The 15,639-nt window shown below is 43.4% G+C and overlaps 1 protein-coding gene across 2 annotated transcripts in view; it reads right to left on the reverse strand.

Moving 5' to 3' along the window:
* The window catches only part of sympk (symplekin), a 41,187-nt gene that overhangs the window by 13,052 nt on the left and 12,496 nt on the right, over nt 1-15,639 (reverse strand). For both annotated transcript variants that reach the window (XM_056289453.1, XM_056289452.1), the window contains exons 7-13: nt 13,704-13,953; nt 9,430-9,600; nt 7,677-7,916; nt 3,571-3,722; nt 3,333-3,483; nt 2,543-2,762; nt 2,056-2,206 (exon numbers count right to left, since the gene is read on the reverse strand). In XM_056289453.1, coding sequence (XP_056145428.1) covers nt 2,056-2,206; nt 2,543-2,762; nt 3,333-3,483; nt 3,571-3,722; nt 7,677-7,916; nt 9,430-9,600; nt 13,704-13,953 — 1,335 coding nt within the window. The remainder of the gene's footprint in view (nt 1-2,055; nt 2,207-2,542; nt 2,763-3,332; nt 3,484-3,570; nt 3,723-7,676; nt 7,917-9,429; nt 9,601-13,703; nt 13,954-15,639) is intronic.

Genomic DNA, 15,639 nt, shown 5'->3' on the forward strand with positions numbered 1-15,639 from the left:
CTAACATTAATGAGCAGTTAAACTATAGCGTTTAACTTATTCTGCCTAAATGAAGCAATGGTAAATATATCTGCACCTCGTATGTCTGTTGTTACAGTCAGTGCATATGAAATTATTAAACCAGAAGGGACACGTAAATAAGCATGAGCTGAACAAGTATCTAACATGGCTTGGTAACCAAACAAAGTTATATAACTTCTCTTTCAAAAGTGTAATGTGAAATCCCAAAGTTGCCAAGTCCTCGTTGCAGACAGTCATGCAGTAGCGTTTACTCAAGGTCACCGTATCAGTTTACTGCATTGCTTAAGATAGGTTAGAGTTAGGTAATATTTATGACAATAAAACAAGTTTATTTTTAAACTGCATCATGTCATGTTGTCTTGGTGAGGACTCAAATAACTACACAAAACAGATGTTAGGGATAATCTTTGTTTATGTTATGTTTCTGGAAAAAAAAAGATTATTGGGCTATATACACTACCGTTCAAAAGTTTGGGATCACCCAAACAATTTCGTGTTTTCCATGAAAAGTCACACTTATTCACCACCATATGTTGTGAAATGAATAGAAAATAGAGTCAAGACATTGACAAGGTTAGAAATAATGATTTGTATTTGAAATAAGATTTTTTTTACATCAAACTTTGCTTTCGTCAAAGAATCCTCCATTTGCAGCAATTACAGCATTGCAGACCTTTGGCATTCTAGCTGTTAATTTGTTGAGGTAATCTGGAGAAATTGCACCCCACGCGTCCAGAAGCAGCTCCCACAAGTTGGATTGGTTGGATGGGCACTTCTTTGAGCAGATTGAGTTTCTGGAGCATCACATTTGTGGGGTCAATTAAACGCTCAAAATGGCCAGAAAAAGAGAACTTTCATCTGAAACTCGACAGTCTATTCTTGTTCTTAGAAATGAAGGCTATTCCATGCGAGAAATTGCTAAGAAATTGAAGATTTCCTACACCGGTGTGTACTACTCCCTTCAGAGGACAGCACAAACAGGCTCTAACAGGTACTATTTAATGAAGATGCCAGTTGGGGACCTGTGAGGCGTCTGTTTCTCAAACTAGAGACTCTAATGTACTTATCTTCTTGCTCAGTTGTGCAACGCGGCCTCCCACTTCTTTTTCTACTCTGGTTAGAGCCTGTTTGTGCTGTCCTCTGAAGGGAGTAGTACACACCGGTGTAGGAAATCTTCAATTTCTTAGCAATTTCTCGCATGGAATAGCCTTCATTTCTAAGAACAAGAATAGACTGTCGAGTTTCAGATGAAAGTTCTCTTTTTCTGGCCATTTTGAGCGTTTAATTGACCCCACAAATGTGATGCTCCAGAAACTCAATCTGCTCAAAGAAGTGCCCATCCAACCAATCCAACTTGTGGGAGCTGCATCTGGAAGCGTGGGGTGCAATTTCTCCAGATTACCTCAACAAATTAACAGCTAGAATGCCAAAGGTCTGCAATGCTGTAATTGCTGCAAATGGAGGATTCTTTGACGAAAGCAAAGTTTGATGTAAAAAAAATCTTATTTCAAATACAAATAATTATTTCTAACCTTGTCAATGTCTTGACTCTATTTTCTATTCATTTCACAACATATGGTGGTGAATAAGTGTGACTTTTCATGGAAAACACAAAATTGTTTGGGTGATCCCAAACTTTTGAACGGTAGTGTATAGTTATTGGATTTTTAAATCCTCAAATATTGAAATTGGTATCGGTCTTAAAAATCCTATATTGATCGGGCTCTACATGTAACATTGTGGATTCAGGACTAAGCACATCCTCCTGGTTCCTAATACAGCCCAGGGCCTTTATTAAATGCCTTCCCTCTCCTCTCTAGCCCTTGTTTCCTGTCACTATCCACTTTCCTATTCAAAAAAGGCAAATTAAAAAGAAGGAGTATTTTTTCTTCTATGAATAAGAGAAAAGAGAATTTATTTATGTTTCCTATATGCTTACAACAAAGCCTATAGGATACCTTCAAATGCATTTCCAAGTGGTGTTGCTGCTTCTTATATTTTATGGAGGAACTTATCAAGGTTTTATTTACTCACATGGGACATGCCACTCTGTGCAATAGCCTTCTCTGAATGTAGGATGCGTTTGACTGTGGTGGAGGTTAACTTTTCGACCTGGGATTCTGATAAAGGCTGGATCACATCTGCCAAACGAAATACTTTTTTTCGCCCAACTGCACCAGCAATTCTGGGGGGGGGGGGGGGGACAAGTAAAAAGTGGGTTAATGACAACAGGTAAAGAACACAAAAAAGTATGAGCGGTTTTATCTGTAGTATTTTTTGGGACAATAATGGTATGTAATAAGTCAAATTCCATGTACATGCAAACCTACATGGCCAATAAACATGATTCTGATTCTGATAATACTCCCAGAGGCAAGCATCAAAGTTACCTCCAGACCTAGAGTTATTTCTAACAGTTCTGGGATAAAAGCAACAATAATAAGTCAAGTACTAAGGCATCATTGGGGATCTGAGATGACCAATAAATTGGCCTGTGTATCACTGACTTAAAGATTCTTACTTGGTTTGTGTAGAGGGAAGGATGGGCTCGGGAAGCCTCTTGACGAGGGGAGCTTCGGTGGCCTGAGGCTTATCTACGTAGCCTCCCACTACAGAGATAGCTTGGCCCATGATCACAGGTGGCACTTTACGTTTAATGAGCAGGTCCTTGGTGGCAGAGTCCTCATCTAGGTCCGCATCTTTGCCAGCATCTTCCTCCCGAGCTCTGCACTGCTCAAGTCCTAAGAGATTCAGTGTGTGTTCTTAAACAATTGGCTTGCTTAAATAAGACTGGAAAGTAATTTCTGACAAATCTTACATGACTGAGAAAAGATTTATGTTTTGCTGTGATTTAAGGGTGGGCGATATGGACAAAATCATATATCACAATAATTTTGAACCAAATACCTTGATATCGATATTGTGGGATGACTACTGGTTCTTTCATAAAATATTTACACAATCAGATTTTTGATAATGATCTATAATAAATGATCAGCAATGTCTATATAATAACTAAATGAGTAAAAGCAAATCACCGCTAGAACAGTCTGGTAAGGTCAAAAAATTACATCAATTTACTGTAATGCAGCCTTTAAAACCAAGAAAAGACAACACTTGTGCCATATCACGATATCCAAAATCCCAGACGATATCTAGTCTCATATCACGATATCAATATAATAGAGGTATATTGCCCAGCCCTACTGTGAATAACTAAAAATAAAAATAATGTGCAACATATATGTGACACTGTACAAACTAAAGAAAAGTTAAGTTTGTCCGAAATGCTCACGATTTTTTCTGCTTACCTGGACCAATACCGGCTGCTGTCATTTGTGTGGCCATCAGCCTAGCCAAGTGTTTAATTTGGGCATCGGTGCCTGCTGACTCCACTGGTGTGTATGTGGCCTGGAAAGACGCTGGCATGACATCTGGTAGATACACCATGCTGATTAACACCTGGGAGGGTAAGAGTGTAGCAGAGATGTGAGCTGAAGAGTCATTTCGTAAAGTCAAAAAGAAAAAGAAAAAGTTTCTCTAACTCACCAAGTTGGCTACATTCTCAGGGGTGAGCAGGGGGTGCAGGAACTCAGCTGTGAGGTCAATAGCAGACTGTGCCACTGGCACAGCGGATGGTTTGGAGACAGAAAGTGGGACTGGCTCTTCTTTGTCTTCATCATCTTCCATCAGGGTGGGCTCTGAACATAAACAAACAAATATAAGGAAGGACTGCTGATCTTTTTTTATATATATATATTTAATAAGCACATACATGCCCTTCAACATAAACGGAAAAAACATACAAAACAGAAAAATCCCACCCCAAACTAACAAGACACTGCAATATGTACAAATTGAATTGAAAGGAAAAAACTAATATATATATATATATATATATATATATATATATATATATATACACACACACACACATATATCTATATCTGTATCTATCTATCTATCTATCTATCTATCTATCTATCTATATATATATAGTGTTTTTTTCCAAAACCGTCAATGGTGTTATAAGTGCTCATCTAATGAGGAGCGGAATATTAACACAGATACAAGAAAAAAGTTTTAATGCATTGCAGTACAGGCCTGTTTCGTGCGTCATGCACTCATCAGCCGCATCATTAGCCGCTGATGAGTGCACGATGCATGAAACAGGCCTGCCCTGGGTGCCACCATGAGTCTGTCCTCGGGATACCACCCCCAGTCCAACGGCCAGACTGAGCATGTCAACCAAGAGCTAGAGACCACCTTGAGTTGTATAGCCGCCTCCAACCCATCATTCTGGAGCCAGTACCTGCCTTGGGTTGAGTATGCCCACAACACCCACCTCAGTGCTTTTTGAGGATGTCCCATTTCTAATGTGCCTTGGGCTACCAACCTCCCCTGTTCCCTGCCAAGGAGGGTGAAGTCACAGTGCCATCAGTGCATGCCCACCTACGACGCTGCCAGCGCATCTGGAACCAGGTCTATGCTGCCCTGCTCCACGCCTCCACCTGGTCCCAGGTTAACCGTCACAGCACCCCATCTCCTCCCTATGTCCCTGTTCAAGAAGTGTGGCTTTCCATCAAGGACCTGCCACTGAAGGTGGAATCCAAGAAGCTCACTCCCCGCTTCGTAAGTCCTTTCCTGGTGGACAAGATTATTAACCTAGTGGGAGTAAGGCTCAAGCTCCTGGCTTCCCTTCGAGTGTACCCCACATTCCATGTCTCCCATCTGAAGCCCGTTCTCTCCAGCCCCTTGTCCGCCCCCAGCACTGGCTCCTCCACCTCCAAGCATGTTAAGCGGCAGCCCAGTATATACCATCTGGAGGCTTCTGGACGTATGCCATCAGGGCCGCAGTCTGCAGTACTTGGTAAATTGGGAGGGTTATGGTCCTGAGGAACACTGCAGGGTCCCTCGCCGTCACATCCTAGACTCCAATCCCCCCACCACCACCACCACCACTCATCCAAGCTTTCCATGAGCTCAATCTTGACAAGCCCAGTCTGGCGCCACCTGTCATCCCTACGTCCTCCCAGGACTCACACTCTTCGTCCCAGTCTCCCTAATTGTATCTCTTATCTTGACCACTCCCCCTGCCCAATTTCTCTCCTGTTTGTGTGTGTATATGTGTGCTTCCAGATCCCCCGCCCGTGTGTGCTCTTGCCCTGTACCCAGTGTTCCCTGTCTGCTCCTTATCTTGTCTGGCATTAAAGGACTTGTTTTACTGAAATCCTGCCTTGAGTCTGTCTATGTCGGCATATTGGGTTTGGCTTTGCAGCCCCGGTTAACATGGGTGGGGCTGCATGCTATACACAAACACCCAACAGAGCATAGAGGCTGGGTGGACATAGTAAACCAGGTGAAGATAACTCGAAGATTAGGGGTGAGTGATGCCGCAAAACTTAAGTTTCAATCCGATACCAAGTAATACAGGGCCAGAATCACCGATACTTATCATTAAACGCAGCTTATGTACTTTCACATAGGGGAGAGCAGTGTGTCATGATCTGAGGTGAATGCATCATCAAGATCATGAACAATTTATTGTCATCTCATTCATGTACTTGCGTACACAAAGAGATGAAATTTAATTTCTCCCAACCCACAGCAGTGCAACACAAAAGACAAAAACACATCCAAAGCCTCCCAAACACGACACCACCAAAAACATACAAAAACAGAAAGAACAAAGCAAAATAACATAGTCAACAACACAGTCTCCTCCATGGAATGTGTCGAAGCAAGACGCTGAACCTCTAACTGCTCCTGATGAGCAGGTTGGCACCTTGCAGGGCAGCCTCCGCCATCAGTGTATGAATGGGTAATGTGAGGGATACATTGTAAAGCGCTTTGAGTGGTCAGTAGACCAGAAAAGTGCTACATAAATCCAGTCCATTTATTTATTTATTCGGTAAATTTGCAACAGTCCGAAAATTTCACTGTCCAGAGAACGAACGCCAGCCAGGATGACTATCAGAACTGCCGGTCTGCATGGGCTAGCAGTTAGCTTAGCCTGCCCTGCTTCCACGTTCTATCAGACCGCCTTCGGTGTTCCCTCTTCTGGTACAGCTCCGGGCAGGGCCGTGGTCCTTGGGTCCACCAGACGCAGCAGACCAGGCTCCCTCAGCTGATCCAATGCTAGCTCTCCCAGCCAGACACCTTCGACACATCTCCCCCGCTCTCCACACAACGACCCAAACGCAAATGCAGACAAAAACACCGCACAGTCGACACTAGGCGATTTCGCCGCCAGACCACCCTCTGTGTTATCGGAACTGCCAGTCTCCATGGGTTAGCAGTTAGCTTAGCTTGGGCCGCTTCCGCATCCCGTCCTTTGGTGTTTCCTCTTCAGGTAAAGCTCCAGGCAGGGCTGTGGTCCCTGGGCCCAAAGGACGCCGCAGACCAAGTTCTCCCCGCCGATCCAACGCCAGCTCTCCCAGCCATCAAACGAAATCGACGATCAGACATAAATACTTGTAAAAGTTCTTAACATGATGACACAAACTCAGATGCAGACGTAGACATGGACAAAGACACTGCAATAGGCTAAATTCCATCAATAGGCTAAATCTGAATACATTTCATCTCATCTCATCTTCAGCCGCTTTTCCGGGGTTGGGTCGCTGTGACAGCAAGCTAAGTAGGGCACTCCAGACGTCCCTCTCCCCAGCAATGCCCTCCAGCTCCTCTTGGGGGATCCTAAGGCATTCCCAGGCCAGATTGGACATGTAGTCCCTCCAGAGAGTTCTGGGTCTACCCCGGGGTCTCCTCCCAGTTGGCCGTGCCCGATAAACCTCCAAGGGAAGGCGCCCAGGAGGCATCCTAATCAGATGCCCAAACCATCTCAACTGGCTCCTTTCGATGCGAAGGAGCAACAGCTCTACTCCAAGCTCCCTCCGGATGTCCGAGCTCCTCACCCTATCTCTAAGGCTGAGCTCAGACACCCTACGGAGCAAACTAATTTCAGCCGCTTGTATCCGCGATCTCACCCTTTCAGTCACTACCCAAAGCTCATGACCATAGGTGAGGGTTGGAACGAAGATTGACTGGTAAATTGAGAGCTTTGCCATCTGGCTCAGCTCCTTCTTTGCCACAACGGTCTGGTACAACGTCCGCATTACTGCTGATGCTGCACCAATCCGCCTGTCAATCTCCCGCTCCATCCTACCCTCACTTGTGAACAAGACCCCAAGATACTTGAACTCCTTCACTTGAGGCAACAAGTCATTTAGGTGCCATGAAATGAATACATTTCATGGCACCTAAATGATTTGCCAAAGGTTAGCAATCATTGCAAAGGTGAGTGGTAGAACTGCTCCCTGCCACCTGTGAGAACCAGGTTTGATTCTCAACCGAAGCATGTTTGTAGCAAGAAAAGCAAAAGAAAAAAACAAAAGAAAAAACAAACTGCCTTTCATTTGGCGTCATTCATTTATGTAGCAAGTTAAATGAATGAAGCCAGTTTTGCTTTCCACTGTTAATTATTTGATGACAATGCATGTTAAAACACAGGACAGTTGAATTGGGACTGGGATGTGTAAAATGTGATGATAGAGAAATGTATAAAAATGTACGAAATAAGATGCAGGCTGTGAAAGAATTAACAGGTAAAAACCAAGAAGAAGTTAAAGTCTCTAGCCCTTCAATATACTAACCAATCTTGATCTTCTTGCCCTCAGTGTATTGTTCGTGGCGAGACCTTTTGCGTTGGTCGCGTGGCGGTGGAGTGGAGCGGGTTATCTCGCTCTGAGGCATTCCCAGATCCAGGAGGAGAGTGCTGATTTGACCCTGAAACTCCAGGCTACAGGGATGCTTCAGAACCGCCACCAGGTGAAGTTTCAGGTTCTTACGCACACTGCTGACCTGAGACTTGGCAAGAGTTGGTGGCAGATTTGCTGGAAAAGTATAAAAGCATTACATTTGAATTCTTGTACAGGATAAATGTTATTAAAAAACATTTATGTTTCACTTAAAATCAATCCAGTGCTATGATACTTAAATCAAGGACTTATGTCATGCTACTTAATATGAGAGACTTAAATTGGAAAAGTGAGTTTGAACAGGTTAAGTTTTGCCATGACAGGCATGCTCTGAAAGCTACAGAAAAAGATGTATTTTACTTCACTGTTATACATTTCCCTACTCAGTCAAATTAAAATAGGACTAATCAACAGCACCCCGTCCCCCAGACTAATCAACAGCACCCCTGCCCCCAGCCCCCTACACACACATGTAAATATTGGATCGGTATATATAACTGTTAAAAGAAACACTCAACGGTAGGGAAAGTGCTCAACAAATAAGAAACAAAATAATCTAGTTGTTGTATTTTTATGTTTGCCTGTCAGCTCTTTCGGCTGTGCTCTGGACCCACTCCACTAGATGATGTATGTAAAGTACCCCATTGGATGTTTTTTTATTTTTATTTTAAAAGTATGCTATTTCAACAGTGCCCTGGCCCTTTAAGCCCTTACTTTTTCCAAAATGAGCCCCAGTCCCTCCCTCATTGGTTGTAATGTCCCTGGTGTTACTTTTCAGATGTTTCCTATCCTCCCACTGGTTGCTGTTCACAGTAACTAGGGGCGTGGTGCGAGGCAACAGAGCATTTGTTCGCTGGGTTTTTTTCTTTGTTGTATAGCCGACTTGGCAGCTGACGGGTGCGTGACGCACTAATCAGGCTTGTACTGCTATGTATTAAAGTTTTTTTCCCCTACATCTATCTTAATATGCCGCTCCTCATTTGTTGAGCACTTTTATCAACACCATTGATGGGTTCTGGGGAAGAAAAAAAAACTCTCTCTCTCTCTCTATATATATATATATATATTATAGCTCAAAGTTGTTAAATGGCGGAACAAGCTTGTTTCGTGCTCAATGCACTCATCAGCTGCCTACATGGTTACAGTAAACATCCTTATTTATAACGGTTGCCTATGTTCTATATATATATATATATATATATTTATTCTATTTTATTTAAGATGGTATTTTTCTCGCAATCTTATTTGCACCAACAACGCCAAGCTACATTCCTAGTGCATGTAATGCAGATGGCAATAGAAGAATAAAAGAATTTCTGATTCTGGAAAACCAAAAAAACAAAAAGTCAATTTAAATATCAGTCATTATATAACATCCGACACGAAAAAGGAGTATGTCCTGATTACCGTCCAGGTTCTGTATCTGTCAATGATAGGGTGATAAAATGCTGATTTTTATCTGTCAGTGATGTCTCTTTTTCGTTGTATTTTTCCACCACATTCGGACATGTTGGTTTTACTCCATTGAGACTTAACTTTATTAGGGACTTGTCTGAAATTCTCACCAGAACTCTGACTTGAACAGGAGAACATGCGACATAATTCAGTGTTAGTGTTTCATGATGCCTACTGGTTCAGCCAAACTTACCGTGCAGCGTCTCATATGCTTGCACCACTTCTGACATAAACATGGGTCTCTGGCGGGCGATGGTGGCAAGAGCGCCCAGTGCTGTGGTCAGGTTGATGCTGGAAATGGCTGGGTGGACCATAAACTTCAGAAGCTGCTCCAGTGCGGCCTTTCCTTCATCGCACAAGACATCTGAGGAGGACAATGAGAGGAAAGGTTTCTAAAAGCCATAAATTACAAGGTGGTACTCATGTCATTGTGGAGAACATTTCTCCCTAGTATTCTTAAGGGGAAAAAACTTTTTCAGAATACCAGCATTAATAATGAGGTTTCAAACATTTGAGGTGTCCTGTGTGCATGTGAGCAAGACAGTTAGATAATCATTCTCCCAGTTATTTTAACTTTAAATGGCTGCTAGTTCCACACTGTAGAATATCGTGCAATGTATTTGTGCTAGGTAGTTCTTTCAATTCTTTATTTTGGGCCAAGTCACAATATGATGAATCCTTGATATTTCTGGACTGACAGGCTAAATTCTCTGGCTTAATTTATCCTTGACAATTTTTTGTTTTGACAGAATACTTAAGCATCAGTATACAATAGGTATCCAGACCTGCCAACCTTGAAGAAATTTTATGAGTACTACCCCCCAACACCAACTACCCCCCCGCGCGCGTGCGCGCACCTGACAGTCCACCACCAATGTACGCTCCACCGTTGCTCACCCACCACCACTGAGATACATAACACCAGAATACATAATATACACATAATATACTTTCACCAGTCGAGATTTATTGTCAGAACAGCTGTACAAGTGTTGTACAGGAGGCATAGCCCATGGAAACTTCTAAAAGTAAACTGAGGACATTCTTTGTAAATAAATAAATCAAAACATTAAATAAATGTGCAAAACCAGCAGTTATCAATATCCTTGCCAGAAATAAAAGTAAACTGAGGACATTCTTTGTAAATAAATAAATCAAACATTAAATAAATGTGCAAAACCAGCAGTAATCAATATCAAAATCAGTTTGCTAAAAACAAACAATGAAAAAGATTCAAATTTTCAATGCATAGTGAAACTAGTGCAACCTGTTGAAGGTTGCAGATTTGGCTTTTTTAAGTACTGCGTCACTGAAAGTCTCTTTGTAACACGTGCTGCCTTTGGAGGCAATCATGACTTTTCATGTCACCACAGAACTGAGCATCTCTGTGCTCAGGCTAGCATGACATTGTGTTTTATTTTTAGTGACCAAGCTGAAGATCCTTTCACAGTCTGCGTCACTGTGAAAAATCGAACACAAACCAAGCATTACAGTGGAGAGGTTTTCAAAAAGTTTCCTCCCTCCTGACTCCATCAAACCTAGTTCTGTCCAAGCGTCATCAGCCCTTTTGGTCGGAATACCATCATTCAAGGTGGTGGACTGGAAGAGCCGAAACTCTTCCTCCTCCATGGCACGCAAGCCTACAGTTTTTGTCTGTGGGCTAATGGATTCGGGGAAATGTGACAGTTAGCCTACTATTTGCAACACACACACGACATCGTATAGATGAACGGTAACTTATTATCTTTCAATGCTGTTTGCATTGGTGAGAACCACTGACCTAGAATGGTGAGAAACAGGGATGCAGGCGAATAGCAGTGATGAGCAAGCGGCCAAAGAGGGATCTTGCTTGAGACAGAGGCACTGAATTGAATTGAACGCACGAAGCATTTGCTAGGAGGGGCAGGTGGGCGAGTGGGTGCGCTCTGATTGGCCGAAAGCTTTTCACACCACTTACATAGATTGCTGTGGCTCAGCGGCAGAATCAACTTCATAGAATGCATAGAAACTGAAACCGGCGAAATGCGAGATGCAACAAAATGCGTTCCCTGGAGAGCAGTGAATCGTACAAGCGTACTTAAGGGTCAAAATGCGTGCCGAGTACGAGAAATGCGTACATGTTGGCAAGTCTGGGTAACCCATCATAAGACAAGCCCAGACAAGAACATAGGCTGACAAAGGTTTATATGTGCTACATAATGACGTCATTCATTCATTCATTCATTCATTCATTCATTCATCTTCAGCCGCTTCTCCGGGGCCGGGTCATGGTGGCAGCAAGCTAAGTAGGGCACTCCAGATGTCCCTCTCCCCAGCAACGCCCTCCAGCTCCTCTTGGGGGGATCCCAAGGCGTTCCCAGTCCAGATTGGACATGTAGTCCCTCCAGCGAGTTTTAGGTCTAGCCTGGGGTCTCCTCCTAGTTGGCTGTGCCCGGTAAACCTCCAAAGGAAGCTGCCCAGGAGGCATCCTAATCAGATGCCCGAACCACCTCAACTGGCTCCTTTCGATGCAATGGAGCAGCGGCTGTACTCCAAGCTCCTCACCCTATCTCTAAGGCTGAGCCCAGACACCCTACGGAGCAAACTCATTTCAGCCGCTTGTATTCGCGATCTCACCCTTTTGGTCACCAGCCAAAGCTCATGACCATAGGTGAGGGTTGGAACAAAGACTGACTGATAAATTGAGAGCTTTGCTTTCCGGCTCAGCTCCCTCTTCACCACAACGGTCCAGTACAACATCCGCATTACTGCTGATGCTGCACCTATCCGCTTGTCAATCTCCCGCTCCATCCTACCCACAATTGTGAACAAGACCCCGAGATACTTGAACTCCTTCACTTAAGGCAACAACTCATCCCCAACTCGGAGGGAGCATCCACCATTTTCCGGTAGCAAACCATGGACTCAGACTTGGAGGTGCTGACTCTCATCCTGACCATTTCATACTCAGCTGCAAACCACCCCAGTGCACGCCGGAGGTCACGTTCTGATGAAGCCAAAAAAACCCACATCATCTGCAAAGAGCAGAGATGCAATTCTGAGGTTCCCAAAACAGACACACTCCTCACTTGGCTGCGCCTTGAGATCTTGTCCATGAATATCACAAACAGAATCGGAGACATGGGACAACTTTGGCGGAGTCCGACACCCACCGAAAATGTGTTTGACTTTGTGCCGAGAATGTGGACACAGCTCTTCACTTTGGTTATACAAGGACCAGATGGCTTGTAGCAACTACCACCGTACCCCATACTCCCGTAGTAACCCCCACAGAGTGCCCCGGGGTACACAGTCGTAAGCCTTCTCCAAGTCCACAAAACACATGTAGACTGGCTGGTCAAATTCCCTTGCCCTCCTCAGTACTTCTGCAACGTTAAAGAGTTGGTCCGTTGTTCCACGGCCAGGACAGAATCCGCATTGTTCCTCCTAGATCCGAGGTTCAACAATCGGTCGGAGCCTCCTTTCGAGCACCCTAGAGTAGACTTTCCCAGGGAGGCTGAGCAATGTGATGCCTCGATAATTGGCATCAAATATGGGAACCACCACCCCAGTCTGCCACTCCACAGGTACTGTGCCTGACCTCCACGTGACACTGAAGAGGTGTGTCAGCCAAAACAGCCCAACAATGTTATGACTGTATTAATGACACCACCATTAATACATTCATAACTAAATTTAACTGAAAATTATTAGTTACTAAGAAAAGAAGAAACATTCATAAGGTACATTTAACTTTGGTTCTGGAACATTACAATATCAGATTTTAACCAACTGCCACCATTAAAAATTTGATTTTCTTTCTTCCAATAATGTAATTTATTGACATCTGTTGATGTGGAAGTCAATTAATGACAGAATCAAGTCATGATCGATATAAACACTGAATGTATACTGTGAAACCTTCCAAAGGCACAGAACACACCAAATGCTGCAATTTCAAGGAGCAGATCTTTCCTTAATAGAGAAAAACCTCGCGTGTCCAGGTAGCATAGCGGTCTATTCCATTGCCCACCAACACGGGGATCTCTGGTTCGAATCCCCGTGTTACCTCCGGCTTGGGTGGGCATCCCTACAGACACAATTGGCCGTGTCTGTGGATGGGAAGCCGGATGTGGGTATGTGTCCTGGTCGCTGCAGTAGCGCCTTCTGTGGTCGGTCGGGGCGCCTGTTGGGGGGGGACTGGGGGGGAATAGCGTGATCCTCCCACGCGCTACGTCCCCCTGGTGAAACTCCTTTCTGTCAGGTGAAAAGTTGTGGCTGGCAACGCCACATGTATCAGAGGAGGCATGTGGTAGTCTGCAGCCCTCCCTGGATAGGCAGAGGGGGTGAAGCAGCGACCGGGAGGGCTCAGAAGAGTGGAGTAATTGGCCGGGTGCAATTAGGGAGAAAAAACGGGGGGGGGGGGACTAAAAAAAAAAAGAGAGAGAGAAAAACCTCCACTGCTACAGTAAAAAGAAGCTCTCTTACCATAGCGAATATAGGAGTGGTCTCTGGGTATTTTATCCAAGCTGATATCACCCTCTTGACGTTTGGGGATGTCAGAATCTGGTGTGCGGGGTGACAAAGTGATTATGAGTGACTCCGTGAACTTGATGGCATGAGTGCGCACACCATCATTTTCAGAGTCCAACAGGGCCAGGACATCCCCTTTCATCTGTGTCACCATGTCCCAACACGCTTCCTGCATTTCAGTCACCATTTTGGAGCGCACCAACCACTGGGATGGGAGAAACAGACAATACAAATACTTGTGAATAAACTGAAACACCCACATTCCATTTTACAAGCTTTGTAAGGACAACATGACAATGTCAGGTCTTAAACCACCAAACCAACCAAAAATCAAGTAAACAAAAACTTGGCACCATTACCAATTCCTACTATGATGGCAACAAAGAAAATAACAGAAATTAACTTAAGTATGTCAATAGGTTTGTTTTTTTTTTGTTGGATGAAAATAGAAATTTGGTTTATGATGCGATATAATATCAAAGTGGGGGAAATGATTTAACAAACTGTTTTTGCCATTTCAGGGCTCCAGACTAACTTTTCCACTGGTAGTACTGGCACTACCAACTTTCTCAGTTGGTCGTACCATCGCATTCTTTTAGTCGCGCCTTTTTTTATTTTTTAGGTACAGCATAGTAGCAATAGTTGTCTTAATTTGGGTCATGGAGGGATTGCTCAACTGTACCCAGTCGGCTGGCGGTTTTCCAATTATTTATAATAATAATAATAACAACAAGTATTTATATAGCTCTTTTCTAAAACAATGTTACAAAGTGCTTTACAAAGAAATAAAACCAGACAAGGCAAAAATAAGAGCAAGTCCAAATAAGTAAGAATAAAATAAAAACAGTATAAATAAATCAATACAAATATCAAACATTTGTAAAAGCTTTCATAAAAAGAAAAGCTTTCAGACAAGATTTAAAAGCAGCTAGAGACTTGGTGTGTCTTAGTTCGACAGGAAGAGAGTTCCATAGTTGGGGGCTCTAGCTGCAAAAGCTTGATCACCTTTTGTAATAAACCGAGACCTTGGAATAACCAGCAGGTCTCCATCTGCGGATCTTAATGGTCGAGAGGGCGTATACCAGGTCAATAAATCCAAAAAATATGTAGGAGCAAGACCATTTAAAGCAGGGATGGGCAATCTTATCCAGAAAGGGCCAGTGTGGGTGAAGGTTTTTGTTCCAACCAAGCAGTTACATGCCTCATCCCACTAATCAACTAGTAGAGTCTTTGCTGAGGAACTTGATTAGGAGACACAGGTGTGTAATTGCTTGGTTGGAACAAAAACCTTCACCCACACTGGCCCTTTCTGGAAAAGATTTCCCACCCCTGATTTAAAGCCTTAAAAGTGAGCAATAACATTTTAAAATCAATTTGAAATATAACAGGGAGCCAGTGTAGGGAGACAAGCACAGGAGTGATATGGTAATGCCTCTTTGTTCCGGTAATGAGCTGAGCAGCAGCGTTTTCTACAAACTGCAGATGGTGGAGGGAGCCCTTGCTGATACCAGAATAAAATGTATTACAGTAGCCAAGCCGAGAATAGATAAAAGCATGTATAACTTTTTGCAAATCGGCAATTGATAAAACTGACCTAATTTTTGGAGATTAACTTGAGCTGGAGAAAGCATGACTGAAGAACATGTTTGATTTGATTATCAAAACAGGGTTAGCGTCGAATATTAGCCCAAGATTCCTAGCAGCCTGCTTAAGACTACGTGAGGGCAATTCAATTATGTATGTTGCTTACTTTTAATCTTTGACCACAGATCAGCTATACTATTTTTTACATTGTCTGAACGGATGCCTGGGGCTCATGTATAGCAGGACAAAGGTGGTTTTAAAAGTGCCTCTTCTGTTTAAACATGGTAAGGGCCTGATAACAGAGGAA

The sequence above is a fragment of the Lampris incognitus genome, chromosome 11, assembly GCF_029633865.1.
Source record: "Lampris incognitus isolate fLamInc1 chromosome 11, fLamInc1.hap2, whole genome shotgun sequence".
NCBI classification, from domain to species: Eukaryota; Metazoa; Chordata; class Actinopteri; order Lampriformes; family Lampridae; genus Lampris; species Lampris incognitus.